General features: G+C 36.7%; 2 protein-coding genes across 4 annotated transcripts; both read left to right on the top strand.

The window, feature by feature from the left end:
* The first annotated feature begins 442 nt into the window (after positions 1–442).
* On the top strand, positions 443–4,683 carry si:dkey-7j14.5 (uncharacterized protein LOC556563 homolog). 3 transcript variants are annotated; one of them, XM_056763217.1, is made up of 8 exons: positions 443–598; positions 763–856; positions 1,383–1,493; positions 1,576–1,632; positions 1,944–2,060; positions 2,446–2,514; positions 3,228–3,341; positions 3,460–4,683. In XM_056763217.1, exons 2-8 carry the CDS (start codon positions 797–799, stop codon positions 3,544–3,546), a joined length of 615 nt encoding a protein of 204 aa, XP_056619195.1. In that variant the 5' UTR covers positions 443–598; positions 763–796; the 3' UTR covers positions 3,547–4,683. The 3 variants fall into 3 exon arrangements, with proteins under 3 accessions (XP_056619195.1, XP_056619197.1, XP_056619196.1); XM_056763219.1 differs by lacking the exon at positions 2,446–2,514 and having other exon boundaries at positions 453–598; XM_056763218.1 differs by lacking the exon at positions 443–598 and having other exon boundaries at positions 606–856.
* Positions 4,684–5,139: 456 nt separating this feature from the next.
* Positions 5,140–8,714, top strand: nudt17 (nudix (nucleoside diphosphate linked moiety X)-type motif 17). The gene is made up of 8 exons (XM_056762573.1): positions 5,140–5,429; positions 6,344–6,460; positions 6,549–6,732; positions 6,970–6,995; positions 7,288–7,380; positions 7,762–7,860; positions 7,939–8,075; positions 8,223–8,714. The coding sequence occupies exons 1-8, from the start codon at positions 5,355–5,357 to the stop codon at positions 8,392–8,394; spliced, it is 903 nt and encodes a 300-aa protein (XP_056618551.1). The 5' UTR covers positions 5,140–5,354; the 3' UTR covers positions 8,395–8,714.
* Positions 8,715–22,043: the final 13,329 nt, after the last annotated feature.

Below are 22,043 nucleotides of genomic sequence, written 5' to 3'. Positions count from 1 at the left end.
CCATCAACTAAACAGAGTATGCTTACAGTTTCTAACTCTCACACTGGTATTCGTTTGTTCAGACAAAAAGCTGTCCAAAGGATTTAATCCTAACAGGTAGATCTCACTCATAGTATTGTTGCAAACCTCTAACCATCCCATTCCCGTAGCACGCGCGTTCCATCCATAGGAGCACACATGTTGATGAAAAAACGTGTAGATTGAGTCCAAAGTAACTCACTTTTGATAAAAGTGTCTGCAAAATACAGATATTTTAAGAAATATTCCAGATGATGTCCCTTCATCTTATTAAATAGTTTCTTACTATACACACACCTCACAAGTGAAGAATATAAACAGATGTTTCATGATTCCCACAGCCAGCATTTTCTTCGCGCGCAATCTTGACTCAGCTCGAGTCGTCTACATAATTCATATCCGCTAGAAAAAAAGTGCGTGTGGAGGGCTGTTAACGGGAATATAGGCCGGTGGAATGATTGAGAATTCTCGGGACCCAGCCAACCTTGCTTGTTTAGCCGCCTCCCATCATGACATCAACACTGCGGAGCCGCGCCGCGCATTGCGCGCAGAGTCTGCAGCAGAACGCCAGTGCGCAAAGGTAAGCGAGCGCTCCTCTCCTCTCCACGCACGTGCATGTTATTGCGCCTAAAGCGCGCTTTTAAAATAATCACACATATATCCGAAAGTGCATGAAGAATACTATGTTTTCATTAACGCCATAGTGCGCGTTTTTAATGCGAACTGTTGTACTTGCGTTCGCAGTGTGTTATTGATGAGTGATTGGTGAGATATAAGGATGTCGCTGTACGCGTCTCAGATCAAAGCGTTTAAGAGCGCGGAGCCCAAAACGCTTGGCGTGAGTTTCACCGCAACGAACACAATCAAACGTTATTGCATCGATTGCTGTTGCTCTTTTTACTCTGTTAGAAATATCTGATCGATCAGCCTGCATCATTATAGTTTTGAGCAGATTGTTTACATGTCGTTGAAAATTGCATTTTTTGTTGTTATTAAATCTATAATGTATTTTAGGATATACTATTCAAAAGGCTTCAGTTGTTATAATTATCAAGCACAATGTGTATTTATGAAATTATAACTGGCCGACATCCAAGGACACACCCATATCTTCACAGACAGATATAAACACACAGACATTTCTGTTGTAATATTATGATATAGAATATAGAAATTTTGGAACATGTTATGTATTCTACTGATAATAATTACTGTGTGTCAAAATAATATTGTATTATTTAATAATTCATCCCAGGTAAAAAAAAGTGTACATTCAGATGAGAGTTTTTCTAACAGCTCAAAGTTTATGAAAATATTACAGTTTGTTTGTACTGGTAATCCATTTTGTTATTTGTTTTTGTTAGGCTATTCAGATCATAATTGGAGTTTTGACTGTGATTATGAGCACAATTGTGTATAAGCTTCATTATCACATACAGCGTGAAATCATCATCCTCATCGTCAATGGTGCTCAGGTACAAACAATTTTTTTTATATTTTTTCATTTAGCTCAGTAAAGTTTATTATCTGTCATGTAATGAAGTGTGTTTACTACAGCTCGTCATAACTGGAATTGTTCTGGTGCATACTGGGAGGAAGCCATCGAAATGTATGGTATGTTAATAATACCATCATTTATATAAGTGCAGTAAATGGCAACATTAAGAATGGTTTCCATGCATCCTATTTTGCCCAATACTTACAGTAGAAGAGATTGTTTACCCAACGTGAATGTAAAGTGATCGTCCACAGTTTGTGCCATTTGTAACCACAGATAGGATTATGAAATTTGATATATTTCATACAGTATTTAACCCTTCTCTCATTACATACTATTACACCGATCAAGTGTATTTGTTTTTGTACATGTACATGTATAAGGTAATGGATTGAAGTATTGTTAAAATAGATTTCCTTTGTCGCAGGTGCTGACATCCATTGTTCTGCAGTTACTAACAGCAGCATTTGATATTGTTGGATTTGGGCTCATGGCCAGACACATCCCATTCAGAGGAGAGTCGTACTACTACAGGGACACAGAGGTAAACAAACAGAGACGCCGCAATCTGCTCGCCCCCGAGCATAAACCTCTTCCGTTCTACAATCATCTGAACATTATAAATAAGCTATTCAAAATAACTCCGGTTGAATTATTAAACAAATGGGAAAATGTTATACTTCAATCAGCTTGTATTTTAAGATTCTTCTGCTTGTTTGTTGCTGAAAATTGAGCATGGACATATCTAAGACATCTGTTTAGTTTTCATTTCTTTACATTGAACCAAAGAGCAGATCAACGCCAGAGTAGGCGTTTGGAAGTAAAAAAATCCTGTGAAATGTCAAAACGAGACCGAACCTCTGTGGTTGAGTGTGTATCAGCATACAGAGCGAGAGATGTGATTTCAGGCTCTGTCCTGCTTGTTTCAGTGGTGTTGTGACCCACTTCACTCTGTTTGGGGTTGCTGTGGAGAAGGAGAGACAGGTGGACACAAAGAGGTGAGTCACACAAGCTTCACGATCCAGCAAGACTATCACAAACACATCTTGCGAGAACCCATGGAGTAGAGCTAAGACTTCAAGCAATGTGCTGAAACTATAATTCAGATTCTGTATTTGAATCCAAAACTTGGTTTAAGCATGTATAGATATTTTTCGGAGATAACATTTACTCTTTTATAAACAAAAGCTGTATAGTTGCTGTAAAGTTTGAACTGTAATGGTTTTTTTTATTGAAGTATAACATTTTCCCCATTTTACAAATTGTATCAAACCAAATATTTTGTGTCTGGTGCGTATGCATAATTTTTTTGTTATTAAACTAAGAGATGATTTTATGTGTAGTAATTGTTCCTGGCATTATTTTCCATGGGAAGTACATATCTTGAAGTGGAATAACATTTAAGATGACGGTTTTAGCACCAACAACATAAACATATAAACGTTATGTGGCCCAAATTTAACTTCAAGTAGACCTCTGCAAAGAATCAATAACTTTAAGTAGTTTTACTTAAATTTAATCATCTTAATATACAATAAAATATTACTATAAATGTAAACTAAAAATAAAATATATATTTATATTATAACCAAACACATTTGACTTTGTGCCAGGCGCCTGCGTCCACTAACACCTTCTACATAACTGTAATCTGCATTTATAATCTATATTCGCATATATTTGACTCTACGTTTTCTGGATTGAATTATAGTTCCTAGTGAATGGAATCCTGGGGACACTGATCGCTTTCCTTGTGTTAGCATGTATCATCGGTTTGGTCGTTTCTCTCTTTGGAGTCTACGCTCTGTCTGTTAGTGCTATAAAGGTACTTGTTTTATCATTACCAAAAAGGATGATTTAAAATAACGGACCTTCATATTTGATATATTGTTTGGTGTTTTTTATTTGTTTTGTTGGTTTTCTAATTCACTGTTTGCTATCAGGAGCTGACCCCCATCCCACATGCTACAGAAAAACAGCATTATGGTGCTGGCCTTCAGGCCCAGAATTCAATTCATGCTGGAAACTGACAAAATAAGAGACGTTCAGAACAGAAGGGCACAGTTTTAGCACAGTTTTACACCATCTGACTGAAAAAAAGAGGACTGTTTCACCCACAAACCACTCACAGGTAAACTACAAAAAAAAACTTTTGTGATGTTGTAAATAAAGTTTTGGAAGTAAAGCGGAACTCTCCTTTTTGCTTGGCTGTTGCTGTCACAGGCTTTAGGAGTGCTGTAATTTTAAATGCTCAACTTAATAGTTATTCGCACTTTGATTGATTTTGCACTTACAATTTAAAGCTTCCTATCATGAAATTTAACCAAATTTTTACCCAGAATCCAGTGTTATGATAGAGGGGGACGTGTATTTGTCTTTGTCTGAGAACTTGTGAAATTCAGCTTTAGGTATATTAGGTACAGAACATTATGGAGAAATTACAGTGAATAAAAACGGTAAGACAGATCTGTAATATCCTCTTGTTTTGTAGCATTTGTACCATCTTTTGCATGAATCTTTATATGGATCAACATGTTTGTTTTAGCCACATGAGGACATGCAGGGCAACATTTATCAAGTTTATATTGGTTTGTAAGAATAACCTAACAATGAAAGCACTAAAACTTAAATTCCCCACTGTTGTAAGCAGGCCAAAGGACATTGTATTTGCTTACAAAAAATAGACTCAATAAAATAAATATTGAAATAATATAAAAAGCTTGATAAATGTGACCCATGTTCAAAGAATCCCCTCTTAAGCAGAGTTATCTGAATTTCAACACCAGTGACTAAAGTAAACAGCATCGCTTGGCTTTTTTGTCATCTCGTTTTATCCGTACTGACTCTTCAGGAAAGCTATGATGACTGCCAACTCTGTAAGTGCCACCATTTTTGACCAAAATCATGGACACGCTAATGACTAAAGGTCAGAGGTTGAACCCTCGGTCAAGGGCTCGACTTTGGTGATGTAAAATCCTCTCGTGGGAGCATGTGCCGTCTGTTTCGTGTCAGTAGATCTTTGTCATTATGACAGCATGTGAGATTTACATTGTGCCTGTGGTCAGTGATCTCTTGACGTGTAGTAAACATGAAAATGTAGTCTGTAGTAACATGGCTGTGTTTGTGTTTGTATTCGATATTTCAAATAAACTTGATTTAATACACAATCCGGTGCTCTCGCTTTATTTAACAGTGTAAAAATTGTGTTGTCATTCACAGTGTAAAAAGTGTTATATTAGAGTTTTAACGTAGCAGATGTGTGGTTCGTTATCAGGGGGAATACAATTTACAAGGTAAGTTGCAGTTTTAATGTAATCCGTTTTTATTTTAATATTTATAAAAGAAATATAATTAATAGACATTTTACTGGTCAACACTAAAGAAAAAAGACTTTTATTTTGAAACATCATAAACAGAGAGTTCTAGAAGCGCATGCAACATTGTGCCACTTGGTTTGCGACAATGTTTGTGATGAATTGTATGACTCTAACATATATAAATATTAATATAGTGACATAACGTAACGTACTTGTAACCTGTCAAGCAATCCCTGTGAAACGCAGTTATTTGTCATGATTATTCACGCTTGTTAGACTTTTATTTTGAAGCCTAATGAATTGTTTTCCGGGGATGTCATGTTTTGATACTTGGATGGGTTTGGGTCTAGACTGGAAGTGTTTTGGGTGAAATGTCCGTCTTGTTTTTTGTATGATCTCATCATGGACAGTTTTGTCTAAACTTACTGATATAATAACTGCGATTGCATTTTACGATATAAGTTATGAAGGCATGAATGAAAGAAGTTAAAGTGTCATATTGTGTGACGGTGTAATGCAGCATGGAGAAGGTCCGAAAGATTCTAGTTCATTTGTCGAAGGATAAAGCAGCTCCTCAGTGCGCACGATTCGTGCAGGTCAGCTGAGCTCATATGTGTGTTTTATATCAAATATAAAAAATATTTAAATATGATTTAAATATAATTAATGTGACCATAATCATTACCAATTAATATACATAAACAATAATGTATTGTTGACAGTGACAAACAAAATAATACATATCCCCGCAGAAACAAAATCACAGAAATTCTATTGGATTTAAGGGTTATAATGCTTATTGTATAAGTTTTAAAAGAAGCCACAATGGTCTCTAGTGATAATCTTTTAAGTTCTTCCCTAATAAATATTTACCGTGATTTTACCATAGTAGTGTTACAATCATGTTTGTGACATGCACATATCATGATTAAACTGTCGGTTAAAGTATGGTAAGACCATTTTGTAGTTAATATGTGTTACTGCAAATCACATGGTTACTAGTTAAACTATTAGTGCAGTGGTTCTCAAACTTTTTTGGCTTAAGTACTGAAGTACCCCTTGACCAGACAACAACTTTTTACCTTGAGAATGAGAGTCAAGCAGTTATTTTATCTAAATGTATTAATTATTTTTTTATGCATCTTTGTGTAGTCCTAATTTCATATAAAAATACTATTATCATAATTTATTGGTTTTCATTATGTAATCCTAAATGTCAGTTTCTCTCGCATACCCCTATTTAAGAACCACTGTATTAGTGGGATGTTATCTGGCAGATGAAGACCAGCTAAACACCGCTGTAATAAGGCCCAAAACACAACAATATATAATTTCTGTATCTTTTTACATCAATTTTATTGATAATCGATACATGGAATTGAAACCATCACAAAATGGTATAAATAGAAAATATTCTTGGTTAATATATTTTAAATCTAGCCTTTTGTAATTATATTTTCTCATTTTGATAGTTGGCTTAACATGTTTGTGTAAAATTGTTTTTGTACAGAGCATAACTGGACATTTTGTCGGGGATGTTAAGGACAAGGCGACGGTGAGCTGTTCTCTGGAGGACAACAGATTTATTGTATGTGATCAGCTGTGTGGTGCTGGTATTCCTCTAAAGGTAAGATCACACACTGAACTGAACTCACTTTCATGTCAGTTATGATACATTACTGTTAGTTTTTATGAATCAAACTATCTGATTCTAGAGGGCGTCGTTTTGCCCCATCAAGTACCTGTCTCACTCAGAGGCAGCGTCCCTGGCCCCTGATACCCTTGCACGTGGGGTAGACGTGGGCGTTGCCGTGCTACTGCAGTCAGCCAATCAGCAGCTGTTGCTAACGCGTCGTGCCTCCAGTCTCCGGATCTTCCCCAATGTTTGGGTTCCACCTGGTGAGTGTTTCATATTGGACTGACCCAAATGCCTAAGCGTACTCCTTAGAGATACGTGTATAGAATATACTTTTTATGATTTACAGGTCATTTTATGAACTGTTTTCTTATCTTTCAAATCTGAGATCCAGACCTTAGATTCTAAGATTTTATTTGGGGATAAGATAAATGTGGCCAGTGCATATGTGTCACAATATTTAGGTATTTAAGACTAATGGATGAAATTTGTTTGGTCAGGTGGTCATGTGGAGCTGGATGAAAAGGTACATTCTCCATTACATAGTACCGTAAAATAAATCCTTGAATCAACGCAATAATAAGCATTACAAGCGATTTCAAATTTATTTTAAAAGGACAGAAATCGTTGAGGATTTCTATATGTTTTGTTACAATGTGACATTACATCTAGTGACCTAGAAACACTACAGAAAGTAAAGAAAAGTTTTTAAAACGTTTTTATATAATTCTATGTCATTTTAAAAGATGTAATTTAATATTAATTTACTATAAAATGAATGGCCTCCATTTCATCTTTCTGTGTTTGTAAAACTGTAGCTGTTGGATGCAGGACTCAGAGAGCTGAAAGAAGAAACGGGTTTGAGACTCAGTCCTGATGAGATCTCTTCTCAGCTCCTCGGCTTATGGGAGGTGTGTGTTTACTGCATGTCAGAAGGATAAAAGTTGTGTGGTTTTGAAAAACAGAAATACAGCCAAAGTCCAGCAGGGCACCACGCAGAGACTCATTACTGTATAGATCCCAGCAGACTGTTTGCAAACATATACAGTACATAGTCCATCTCAAAGTTAATATTTATTGTGTTGTTGGAATTAAATCGAATCAAACTGAAGATTTCCTTATTTTTCATATGGTTAAGTCAGGATAAATCTTCACCATCTTTCAATGGAATGCAAAAGAGCTGCACTGATTTTTATAACCATTTATTTATTGTTAAATGAACACAGAACTATTCCTGAATTCAGGTCATTGTGTTTTTTTTTATATATGGTGCACACTCATTCTCTGTTCAGTCAGTGTATCCCCCCATGCTGTCCAGAGGCCTACCTCATAGACACCACATTGTGACCTACATACTTCTGAAGAGCTCTCAGTCGCACCTGCAGCTTCAGGTACTGCTTCGGCTTACACACAGAAAACAACTTTACTGCTGATTTATGGTTAGAATCATTCTTTTTCCCCTTTTTCAGGCCTGTTTAAGGCCTGATCCTGCTGAGGTCAGTGGATGTGTCTGGGTTGATGCAGATGTGGTTAAAGCTGTGGTATCTGCTGTGGACGGTGAGGAGGATTCTGTTCAAATACCAGATGACCTGCCACGTACCGCCAGGTATCAAGATCATTGAATTATACTGAGTGACCCCAGACCCATGACATTTTCACTGCTAATGCAATACTGTACCGAATGAGCTACAAACATGCTGTGTTCCTTTGTAATATGTCAGCATTTAGAATTTTTGCTGTTTTTTGTTCCCAGCGTAACAGAAGTTTCTCCAAGCGGTGATCTAAAAGAGACCTCTTTGCCCGTTTCTCTGTTCTGTAACCGGGCTCCAGACCATGGTGAGGACATTGAGCGAGTCAGTACTGGAACCAAATTTGCCTTAGAACTGTGGTTAAAAACGTTGGAACCTCAAGCCGAGATGGGCTAATGACTCCCGTCTATGTGTTTCTGTTCAAGCAAACATTTAAGATGTGCCTTCAGAAGACTGAAGCTGTGTAGGCAGGGCACGGTACTCAGTCATATGTCTTAAATTAGGGGTGTCATTACCGGTATCGTAAATAGCCGTGATGTTAAAAACATGATTATCAGTCATGTTAATTCACACATATCTTAAACTGTTAAGCACATATTTACAAATTTGCCCTAAGAGTCACCCCAAACCCTCTCTGCCTCCTAAATTTGTGTTTTGAGCATGATTCATTGACCAAATAAAAAGCAAAACATGAAATAAACCAAATTAAAGATGAATTTGACTGATTGTAAAAAAAATGTTATCTCGTGAATTATTTTGGCCACAATGACCGCATAGAAATAATCGATGACAGTCATGACAGTCCAATCTTAAATGAAAGATCTGATTGTTATTTTTCAGCAAAAATAGTCGTCATTGGAATTTGATTTCGAATTGCATTTCGAATGATCAAAAACACATTAGTTTGATTTGATGCTGGAATCTGGATGTGGTTTTCTTTGCAATAAAAATAAACAAACAATGTCCTTTCCCACCACAAGAGGGCGACAGACACTGCGTCCCTTTTATGAATTAATCTTTATCGTCACTGTATGGACACAGTGGTGCACACAACGAGATTTGTTTAGCAGCTCTTCATCAATACTTATAAATAGCAGTATAAACAATACTAATAGTGCATTTATTTATTTATTAGTTAATATTTATTAGAATGATCTTGCTTGTTCTATAAACACCATGCATTGTGCTGTGTTTTAACTTTGTGTTTTTCTTGTTTGCTCCTGTAAAGCTGATTTGGAACAATGCACATTTTGAAAAGCGCTATATAAATAAACTTGAATTAATAATACAAACAAACTAAGCATATACAATTGAGCAGTATTGACATTAATTAACACAAACAAAAAATAGTGCATGTTGAAAAACTGTATTGTTCATTGTTCACGTTAGTTGATGCATTTACTAATGTTAACAAATACAAACTTCGAGTGTCTCTAATGAAAGTCTGTTCAGTAGCTATGTCTTTTTCCACACCAAACACTTTTTAAAGCTAAGAATTTCCCCCACAAACAAACAGAACTTTAAACAAAACCAAACTCTGAAATATACTGTAATGACATAAAGCTAAATGTTATTCATCATAACCCTCTTATAAGCAGACACAGAATAAAGTGAATTATGATTAACACTTAAATAAACTTGTAAATAGTTTTTCTTCAATAGTCAGCGTTGAATCCGTCAAGCAAAACAGAAAATACAATTTACGTGGTCCACCTCTAACAAAATTCAGATCATAAATGTTTTTATGTCACTGTGCGTCAATGTGTTCTTGCTTGCTGGCTTTTTATCCAATCGTACTCTATATTTATTTATAGTGCTAGTGATTCAGCAAAGTGTCAATATTCAGTAAGGTAAAAGATAATAACATTAATTATAACATCCTATATCTACCTACTATAACAATCTAAGCCAGTATAATGTTTATGTAAAATTTATCTGTTGATAAAGATTGTATACTGTATGAACACTTATAGTTAGGGTTGCTAGGTTGGTACATTTTTTAAGGAAATCTGGATGCTTAGGTGTAGAAGTTTCCAAGGCATGTTAATGCAGTTGCTATGGTGTTCTGAGCTGTTGTTTTTGTTTTTCTAAGGAGTTGTTATGGAGTGTTACTCTTGCTTGCTTGCTTTTAGGCACAAGTCAGAAAGCCCTCCCTGAATTTTAAACTATTCTATAGAAATGGCTTGTGCCATTCTGAACATAGTCTAATTTCAACATCTGCCCCATGAAAATGGTAATCTAGAAAGGCACTCGTTGACATCTCTCTTCAATATGCCACGTGTCACAATTATGCAGAATGACTTGGGGTCCGGAGGTTTGTTTTAAATCCCAATCTTTAGGTATTTCATGAGTAATATTAGTAGTCATGTTTGCTTTGGCAATCACCTCTCATTAGGACACATGTTATATGGTTGTGTGCATTATGACAGACACGCCTTATGCAAACTTGCATCATACAGAAGGCAAGACAGGATGGAAAGAGTTTATGCACTGAAGCAGGATCAAGTATTTTACACGCCTGTACGTGTGAATATTCCATTATCACCGGCTAGTGAAAGACATGCCGCTTGGTGGCATGGAATTACTTTTTAAATTAAGTTATATTGTGTTTTACCAGCTGTGCCAAAATTAATATTGTTAATTCTTAGGTATATTTGGTGGATTATGGGGCCATTGAAGTGGGCGTTCCTTTAATTACGTCCTATTACACCTTAAGTAAAGAACATGGGCTGAATGTTCTTTTATTATATTCAATCATCATATCTGACTTTGATTTCAAATGCAAATAATCTTAAAGGAATTGTTCGTCATTGCTCTGATAGGAACTGCTGTTTGCAATCAACACACAAAACAAGTTATGTGTAAAACAGTCCCAGCTTCTTTCCAAACTTTTAACCTTTAATCTGATGCCAATTGAAATTACTAATGAGGTGTTTCTTGTATGTATGGCCTTTTTTAATATACCGACTTGATGGTTTGGTAGTTGATGTAACTCAGCAATTTTATATTTTTTACACTACCAGACATATAGTGGAAATTGTACCCACGTATTCTTAAACATTTTAGTGATACTTTACAATAAGGTTATTTGTTAACATAAGTAAATGCTTTAGCTAACTCAAACTCACTATGAGCAATATATTTTTTCACCTTTCAGTAATCTTTGTTGAAAAGATAAATCAAATCAAACTTTTGTAGTAAATGCATGAAAACAGTATTTGTCAGAATAATAGTAAAAGTCATATTATTAAATAACACTAACGGCAGTATTTTTTGGGTTGATTTTCGCATTTTTAAAGGGGTCATACGGCGTGAATGCGTGTTTTTCTTTTTCTTTGGTGTGTTATAAGTTGCCCCTGCATGCTAGACATGTAAAATTGCAAAAATTAAAGTGTAGGAACAAGAGATGCGTTTTATCTTAAATCGAGTGCTCACCCAGACCTGTCTGAAACGCCCTGTGTAACCACACCCCCACAAATCTACGTCACTTCGTGGTATGACTTGACTAATGGCTGGAATAGACTACAAGACTTTCATAGACATCATAAACCTGCAGACTTTTTGGAAAGTTTCAGATAGAAACACACGTACATATCAAATCTGCAGACTGGCACAGACTTTCTGCAACAAGTCCAGACTGAAAATCTGAGCAAAAATCTTGTTGTGTATTTTAGCCTTTAGCCTATTTTAGTTGCCGCATCCATGTCGTGGAGACGCTGTGTGTTTCGTTGCGTAAAGAAAGCCTTTTTGTTTTCCATTCCAAAAGATGAGACAACTAAAAACAAATGGTTACATTTTATGTACAATACTGTTCCAGAACCTTAAAACCTGAATTTTTAAGTGTTTGCAAGCGCATTTCACAGATGATTGCTTCATGAACATGGGAGAGATCAAGGCCAGCTGTACACAAGTTTTTGTTCAAAAGTGGGGCAATTCCAACCATAACCACTTCGGCTTGATCATCTTCATTGCCTGGATCAGATTCGGGCTTGAATTGATAAGGAAAGTACCGATGACATATTATCACCTGTCAGTATAATTGCTTGAGAACATGGTGTTCCGAATATGGTAAGAGGCATTACATTTTCATCACACGCTTGCAGTATTCGACCAATCGCTACGCACTGGTTAAGTGGCCAATAGCATAACAAGCTTTTCAGAGCGGTGTTAAAAATTCGAGAGGGGTCAAGCTGCAGCCGATGGGGCGAGTGGAGCTCCACTCTCGAACAGGAAATACGTCACCTCGTCAGAGCGAGTCTGACGATCGGAGGGATTAATTCACATAAATATAAGGGACTGCTTTGTAGGTCATAGTGAGTGTTTTATAATCAACACGAGCTTTCACTGGAAGCCAGTGCAGGTTCTTCAGCACACCAGAGATATGTTGGCGATGAGGTGAATGAAGAAGAACACGTGCAGCCGAATTCTGAATATACTGCAGAAGCTTCAATGATTTAGCAGGCAGACCACTATAAAGGGCATTACAATGGTCCACCCTAGAGGTGACGAATGCATGTACGAGCCTTTCTTCATTACGTTGCAAAAGAAAAGGCCTGGTCCTGCCAATGTTTCAGAGATTAAAAAATGCAGATTTAGAAATGATCTTATGTGCCAATTTTGATACTGTTACAGACAGCTGCTGGGGAGACAACGATAAGGACTTCTGTTTTTGAACCATTTAGTTTATTGAAATTGTTGTGAATCCATGTTTTAATTTCATGCAGACAATGCTAGAGTGTGGCAGTGATACCCGCAATATTAGTTTTCGTAGTAATGTACAGTATATTTGGGTATCGTCAACATAAAAATGAAACCTTACACTTGCTTCCTAATGACCTGCCCCAGAGGGATCATGTAAATACTGAAGAGCATAGGACCTAGGATTGACCCCAGAGGAACACCGTAACGGACCTGCCCAGGCTTGGATTTACAGTTACCTAATACAACAAACTGGGAACGGTCTGTGAGGTAAGATTTAAACCACTCCAACACAATACCAGAGATACCAAGGCAGGTCTGCATTATCAATTAATATTGGGTGACACACCGTATGAAAAGCTGCACTCAGATCTAACAGTAACAATAAAGGAAAGGCACCAGTGTCAGCAGAGATAAGGAGGTTGTTCATAACGCAAACCAAGGCAGTGTCAGTACAGTCAGTACTGAAAAGTTTCTTACAACTTGTTGAGGGACAAGTGGTAGTGAAGTTATGATACAACCGCATGTTCCAAAACCTTTGCCAGAAAAGGGATGTTAGATATGGGCTGACAATTTGATAAGTCAAAAGTATTATGACTTTATGGAACTGATGTGAGGACAGCAACTTGAGGAACGGATCCCGTAGCAAGGTAGGTATTGACGATGTTCAAATGAGAGGACTGATAGATAACAAACACTCTTTAAGAACAAAAGATGGAGTAGGATCCAATATACACGTGTAAGAATTCATTTTTATAATTAAATTGGAAATGTAATTAGTAGTAACCATTTCGAAGTTTGAAAAACAAACTACGTCTTGTGGTGCCATCTAAAAAAGGAAAAAAATCGCTCTCATGAACCTTCTCTGGATCAGTTCCACATTTGAGGAATGATCTGCCTGCTCCTACAATATCAGCAGATTCTGTGGCCATCTTTAAGAATCTTCAGGAAACACATCTCTTCCGTGACCATCTGACCGATCATTTCTGTTTTCTATATATTATCTATTCTATCTATTTAAAAAATAATAACAATTAAACTTAGCACTTTACACTGTAGTAGGGTTTGTGAGACATATTTCATTACACTTATGCTATTTGTTGTCCTAATGTTGTCCCATTTGCTTCCATTGTTTACCCAACTTGTAAGTCACTTTGGATAAAAGCATCTGCTAAATGACTAAATTTAAATGTAAATTTGAAAGAGGAATTAGCGAATGAATCACAAAAGGTGCACAAAGAGATACAGAGCTTATGGATTGATGAATATTCATTTTTTACTGCAAAGAAATTCAAGAACTTGAATATAGATATCCATCTATACTTGAATATAGATCGGCAATTACATTTACCCCTTTGTTTCCAAAACACCCCTGTTGTTCCTATACAAATTTCAGTTTTCTTCCACAATGAAGCATATGACTGTTTATGATGTGATGTCTTGCAGTTTATGAATTTTGCTCCAGACCTGTCTTGAGTGTGTTATCACTGGATTTGAGTCTAATTTAGCTCCAGGGCTTTGCAAGAGAATACTAATGGAATGAAACTGTGATGTCAGTTTCTATTCTATTTGATTCAGTCCAACTCAGAGTCTTTCTCACTCCAATGTTTAGCTAGTTTGGCCATTTCAGAAGAGAAATTATACATCCTGGGAAGTTGGTCATAATTCAACATCATTATATCTTCCAAATTTTGAGAATTATTATATAATAGCCGATCTCCAGTTCTGGCGATAGCACTTTTATAAGACTTGACTCCTCTGTAGTTATATTGTGTGCTAAGACTGCAGTTTTCTAGGTCGATAATCAAGGAAGCTAACTGCCGTTACATGGCCACAGCAGGCGCAGTGATATCTCTGCTGAATGGATTCCAAAACGGTAAAACTCAACTTATAAACTCTGGGGAAGTTGGGGAATGAGCCTATTTCCAAAAAAAGGTGAGTGTTCCTTTAAAGTTGGAGCAAATATTCCAGTATAGTTTTTGTAGTATTCTGGTGGAAGCCCGTCTGCCCTCTGTGATTTTCCAGGCTTCATTATGTTAGTTTTGACCTCTTCTTGTGTAATGGGAATGTCTAGAGACTCTGATGGCAAGACATCTAATTATGACATCTTTATGTTAGAATAAAATGGTGTCAGCTTTGTTCATCCAAACAACCAGAAGATGTATATGATTGGCAATAAAAGTTCTGAAAAAACAAATTTATTTCCTTTGTTGGTGATACCATTCTATTCCCTTTCTTAATGGCCGGAATAATGTTAGCAGGATTTTGTTGTTTTACTTGTCTGGCAAGGAGTTTACCCCCTTATCACATCCTTCATGAAACCTAGTCCATCGTCTAAATAATGTACTGTATATTCAGTTTTCTTATAATACATATTGTTACGTCCTTAAGACGTATTTTTGTACTTTTGCGCTCTGTTTCTCTCTTTTTCCCTCTCCTACTCTCGCTCTTGTTCACAGGAGGCTCCGCCCTAATTGGACGTTTATAGCGTGGCTCTGGATTGGCTGCTGGGGATCCGGCATTTGTTTAAATTCGCCCGATGCTGCTGAGTCCCAGGGGACCAGATTGCATGCTGTTGTATATTGTGTGTGTTGAACTATGCTGTGGGGGGATACGAATTTGTGTATACTTTAGTTGATGGTTACTATATTCAGTTGTGATGTCTTATGTTGTTATTTCTTCTACCTTCCCCGTTAAGAATTATAATTTGATGTTTGTTCCCCACAGTAAATGTTTAAATTATTTAGCAACAATGGGTTTAGTTAGTTGCCCCGTTGTGTTTATTATGTTAGCACTAACCCATCTCCGGAAGAGATGCTTCTTTAATAAAGGAAAGTAAGAGTAATAAAATAATTTTAAGGAGTACATTTTGTTTTGTGAATTTATTTATGTTTCTCCTCTGACCCTAGACCAGGGGCATGACAATATTATGTAACGGAAATGTGTTACACATACCCTGATATAAATCATTAGAGTTATCTAATGTCTGACCAGCCCCTTCTCCATTTTAAAAATAGTTGTTTCCAATTTCTTAACCAAATGTCTTCCTTTCTTTTTCTTTCTTGCTGCTTGAGCTATAAATTTCCCTCTAATATACGCCTTTGAGCCGTGGGCTCCCATACAGATGCCAATCTGTCAGTGCTTCCAAATTTCAGTTTAAAGAAAGAGATCAGATCATAGGCAAGCAATGTGGCAAAACACTCAAGCAGTATTCAAACGCATCATATCTAAAATGTCTCCAAACCTTTGAGATGTAGTTTAACTAAAATATTGACAATCCATTAGGTTTATAAATGTATAATTTTATTACAGTTACAAAAATCTACAAGTACAGTCACTGAGAAGAAACGTGTTATCAATAACACACGTGATGTTAAGACTTAAACTCCATTTATTTACCTTTACCACACAGACAGCGTAATGCAGTGGGTGAGCCTCACATATGTGGTAGCTTTTTTTAGATTAATGTGTCATATAACTAAACAGTTTGATATTGTTTCATTGTGCTGTAGAGTTTATTAAGTGTTATCAGATTCAGCTCCACCTGCCATCGATCTAAATAGGTGGAACCAGGGTGTGTCCCTCGACAACTTGATCAACAGCTTTGAGGCAAAAATTGTATTGAGCTGAAAGCATACATAGAACAAGTCGAAATAATGTAATATTTTATCTTAAATACTTTTTGAACAGTAAAAGTATTTGAGAATAAAGAATATAGTCAATGCAAAAAAAACAACAACAACAAAATTCAGCCATCAAACAAATGGTTTGAGATTATCTTCACACATGGCACAAAGTTATTAAATGGCATAGAAAATATAGAGTAAAACAGATTTATTTTAACAAAAATTGATGAATACAATAATTACTGATCTGACAGTTCAAAAGAAACATTTGATAAAAAAAAATGTCAAGAGTCTTGAAAGTTTTATATGTTACAAGGTTCTTCTAGTGTAAATGTAACATTTATGAAGTAGCATTTAATTAAAAGTGAAATCTCTAATTTCTACATATTTTAATGGATTATTTAGATTTGTTTATGTAAGTGTATGTTTTAACCAATTTAATGTCAAATGTAAACCATTTATTCACATTTTAGTGAAAATGGCTTTTTTATTTACTGCATTTCTCGGGAAATAATTTTAATTTGGCTAAATCATAAAAAATAAAGCTCACTAGTGTTGACCATACTGTATAATAAAAGTATAAAGTAAATTGAGGTTTTGTCTGAAGTAGTAAGAAAATAAATGAACATGGAAATGGACTCTGTCATGTTAAATGTCATGGAGAATCTTATCCCTGTGCATAGATAGTCCTTTAGAGATTTCGTCAGTCATTCCTCACTCCTAACACACAGGGAGTGGAAGTGGGTGGTTCAGATGACCTAAATGACGAAGTTAAAAGTGTCAGATTGTGCTATTTTTCATACAAAATGCGTTACTGAAGTGAAGTGACTCAAACATTTGTTACTCTACCTGTGTCCTTCATTTGTTCACCACGTACATTCCTGTTCGGTTTTTTGGAGGTTTCTCTCTGTCGTCCTGTTGATACAGAGTTGGTTAACATTAGTTATACATGTTTATGAAAACTAGTAAAAATTTATTACAGTGTGTTAAATGTCAAATGTATGACAGGTAGCAGCATCTAGTGATGAGACTGTGAATTCCCATCCACGGCTCAATCCACCGCTTACCCTCTCCCTTTCGAGCCACTACGATGGCTGACACAGAACTAAAATGACGTCACTTTTTCGAAGATAACGAAATTATGAAAAGCGCTCCGTAGAGGAGATGTAAATAACTCTATGCTCTGCTCAGCTGTCGACCCAAAATTAATACTAAGATGCCCTGGAGGCCTCTGTGAGGGTTCGATTCAAAATTCGATTCTTTCTCTAATGTTTTTGTTTGGATGTGGGCAGGGTATTGTGAGCGGTGACGCTGTGGCTACTGGACGATGGAGAAGACACAGATGAAGGCCTCATGGTCTCTGAACGGGAATCGAGTTTCCCACGCTTCAGGTTTCCCAGTCAGAACCGCACAAAGAGGTGCCTGTGCAGGCATAGGGACACTGGAAGGTTTGGAAACAGTAGCCAATTTTTCCTACTTCAGATTAGTGATCGTGAGGTCAGTGTTTAACATGCAAGGAGATGGTGGTGGAGAAAAGCTTTTTTCTTTTTCCATTCAAAACATAGCAGCAACATCCACAGTAAACAACTTTAATGAAACAGATTTCCAAAATAAATGATGTTGGTTTTAAACAGGTTTCCATTCCTCCCATTTGTCAGGCAAACATATAGTCCCATCTAAAACTTGGCATTATGTTGTCAGAATCCTCAGATTAAGTATTTTTTACATGTGTCATGTGTTTACACTATTCAGGGAAGTCATGGCATACCTATGCTGTGGTCCCTGCATGTATGAAAAGATAGGAAGAGGAATTTAGTGATTTAGTTAACAAATGACACACTTTAGCTTTAAAAATAGTGTTGTTTTTGTTGTATCTTGACATGCAACGTTCTGTCAAGATAGTGAATTGATTTTTATATTTTGTTGTTTGATTCTTTCTAAATTAAATCACAGCTAAAAATTATGTTCCAAGAACATTTTGCTAACATTCCCATTAAGTTATGAAAACATTGCCGGACGTGTTTGAACTTTTCGCTATCAATATAAGAAAACTGTTTTAATACCCACCGTCAACATTTTAGAACATTTTGCAATGACATAGAATTTTGCTATCTATCTTTTAAAGTTAATGCAAGAACATAGTTGATACCTTTGAGAAACCTTTAAAGAACGTTCCCTGTTAGCAAGGATTCAACATACAGTACTGTTTCATGTCCTGAGTCTTTTTTAGTCATTTCGACTGGCTGATGCTTTTCAACCATAAGAAACTGGATATATGAATCACAGACAAACAGCTGGATAAGAATGAGATGCGAAAAGCAGCTCACCACTTGTTTGCCATTGGGTGTATCAATTGTGCTGTGTGTCGAGTACATGGGGATGTCTGGATTGAAGTACATGGGTGGAATAATGACTTCAGGCGCTTTCACGACAGTCCTTTTGTTCGGCCAACAGCAGCACATCACCAGCTAAGTGGAAAAGAACGTCATGATCACCACAATTCTTCTGACCTGATGATTTTAATCAAGCCATTTTCATAGAAACACTGTATTCATATTACTATCCAAAAGATACATAAATATCAGTTATAATATTAATTCACCTTGTTTTCACTTTTTACAAGCATAATCATTTAACCCCTTTTAATTGGCCATATTTTAAATCACTTACCAGAATGATGAGAAGAATGATGAGAAGCAGGAGACTTATGGCTGCCAGCACTAACAGAGCGATGCCCCAGTCAGGTACCAGAGCACCAGCTTTGGTCGGTGAATCTGTTGGTTTGGAACTAATCGTAGAGATGCTGTTGGTTATGTCAGTAATAGATGATGAGGCCGTGGCATTGGATGGTGTGGGGGTGTTGGTACTGTGGTGGGATGTAGTGATGTTGGATCCGTTGTGGGGTGTAGTGGTGTTGATGTTATTGTGGGGGGATGATGTGATGTTGGTGCTGTTGTGGGGGGATGATGTGGTGATGGTGTTGTTGACTGGGGATGATGTGATATTGGTGCCGTTGTGGGGAGATGATGTGGTGTTGGTGAAATTGAGGGTGGATGATGTGGTGATGGTGTTGTTGAGTGGGGATGATGTGATATTGGTGCCGTTGTGGGGGGATGATGTGATGTTGGTGCCGTTGTGGGGGGATGATGTGATGTTGGTGCTGTTGTGGGGGGATGATGTGGTGATGGTGTTGTTGAGTGGGGATGATGTGATATTGGTGCCGTTGTGGGGAGATGATGTGATGTTGGTGAAATTGAGGGTGGATGATGTGGTGAGGGTGTTGTTGAGTGGGGATGATGTGATATTGGTGCCGTTGTGGGGAGATGATGTGATGTTGGTGAAATTGAGGGGGGATGATGTGGTGATGGTGTTGTTGAGTGGGGATGATGTGATATTGGTGCCATTGTGGGGAGATGATGTGATGTTGGTGCCGTTGTGTGGGGATGATGTGGTGATGGTGATGTCGAGTGGGGTTGATGTTATATTGGTGCCATTGTGGGGGGATGATGTGATGTTGGTGCCGTTGTGTGGGGATGATGTGATGATGGTGCTGTGGTGAGGTGTAATGGTGTTGGTGCCGCTGGGGGGGAATGTTGTGTTGTTTGTGCCATTTTGGGGAGATGTAGTGATGTTGGTGTTGTGGTGGGGTGTAATGGTGTTTGGGTGCATTGTGGTGTTATGGGGTGTCGAGGTGGGGTTCAGAGTCGTGGAGGAGTGGAGGGTATGTGTGGTTGTCTCTGTTGGAGAATGAGTGGATGTACTGCTGGGGAATGTTGTGTGCGATGTGATGTCTGAAGTGGAAGAGAGGTGTGTTGTTAAAGTTGGCGTGGTGGTGTTTTGTGTCAATGGTAATGGAGTAGGGATTTCATCTGCAAGTGGAAGAGAAGAGAATTTACAGAAATGACATTAATGTGTCTTTTATAAATCTCTGCATATATCTGGTGTGTTTCACAACAACATAATAAACCATTATTTGCTGTTTATAAATAACACATCTGTTATTTTACTCATAAAAAATTCGGTGTCGATGTTTAGATTTGGTGTGGAGTTTGCTATAAGTTTATGGTAGCCATCAAGAAACAGGGTTTTCACGATCATTCCGTTCCAGGGTCCCCCAAACAGCAGAACAGCTCCAGCAATAACAGATCCATTTCTACAAATAAAATAATACAGTTAGACACTCCATGACCACAAGGGCTTGTAAATGGTGTCATTTTTTACCACTGGCAGAATTGTATATAAATATGGAATTATGTAAATTGCTTTCAAACCTGAAGAATATTTGTTCTGTTGTTATGAATTCCAAAAGAGTATAGTTAAAACTGTCGACAAACTGAAAAGAAGTCATTTTTAAAAGAGTAAGACAAAATGTTTTATATAATGACAATATTTCATCCTAACCGTACAAAATGCTACCATGAATGGTTTATTGAAAAGCTTATACATCCCCAGAAACATTTAAAAGACCATTTCAAACTTAATTTCTAGATGTATTGTGGCCATTCCAGTTCAGTGTCTATTGAATTTTAACAAAATCAAACCTAAGGAGTGACAAAGTCATCCAACAGCAAATGAAACACTTTCAAAGTTATCACATCAAATATTTTTTTAAACTTTTCCTAAATACATGTCATAAAGTGAATAGAAACATGTTTCCTTTGCAGTATTTGAGGTCTGAAAAAACACGAAGCATCTTTGATATTTTGACCAAATAAACGCAAAAAGTTTTTATTTGAAATTTGGCAGAAATATTGTAACAAGTTCACAGAATGAAATAAAAATATAATTTTACATAAACACTATAAATGATAAAATCATTTTTTAAATGGTCTATTATATTTTTCTGTGGCTATATAAGGTTTATTGACATTTACACTTACAGACATGTACCATGGTATCATCTTCTGATAACGTCACTCTACCATGGTCCCAAAACAATTGTAACTCTTTATATAGACAAGCATGATGTATTAAAAAGAGACCCTTACCAGCTTATCCACCTCGTGCTGGAGTGTAACATACTCTGCTGATGCTTCGTCTTCCAGTGCGGTATTGTAAATCCGGTTGGTGATTCTGATTTCCATGTAAAATTTTGTTTCTATGCGTTCCGCGAAAAGAGATGGGACAGCATTTTCGGTTATAGAGTCCACCGCAAACATGTCGACAGAGTTCGCACCTGAATGAGATTTTGATGGATTTGAAGTAAAGCAATTTATTCAAATGTGATTTTCATGATGCATCATTTTAATCTGATACTTTCTTAGTGTGCTTTGCTTAAGTGCAACAATGCATAAAAATAATTGTCAAAAATTTGTGCGAAGTTGTAATATAGGAGATACAGAAGGTGTTTTACTTGAAGTGTAGTCCATGGCAAATTCTAGTGTTGATGAAGGAAAATTTTTGTACGTTGAAAAAAATAAACTTCTTCCAAGCACTGGATCGATCATGGTCGTCCCAAACAGCAGTTGAGTGCTGACAATAACAGACCCATTTCTGCAGGAGTGGATTTATAAGAACAAATTTGTGAAGAGTGTAGTTAGACTGTCGAAAGAGTTCAATTCTTAAGATACAATCCTTTTGCCAATGTGAGAGTTTGTTACAAACCTGAAGGTCATCTGATCTGTCCCCAAATATTCCAGGGATGTAAGACCATAAACATAATAAAACTGAAGAAGAAACATCATAGAGATTATAGACATTTAAATGCATAATTTAAAAGTT

The sequence above is a fragment of the Triplophysa dalaica genome, chromosome 12 (assembly GCF_015846415.1).
Source record: "Triplophysa dalaica isolate WHDGS20190420 chromosome 12, ASM1584641v1, whole genome shotgun sequence".
In the NCBI taxonomy this organism is placed as follows: domain Eukaryota; kingdom Metazoa; phylum Chordata; class Actinopteri; order Cypriniformes; family Nemacheilidae; genus Triplophysa; species Triplophysa dalaica.
This window is presented reverse-complemented; position numbering and strand designations above follow the sequence as displayed.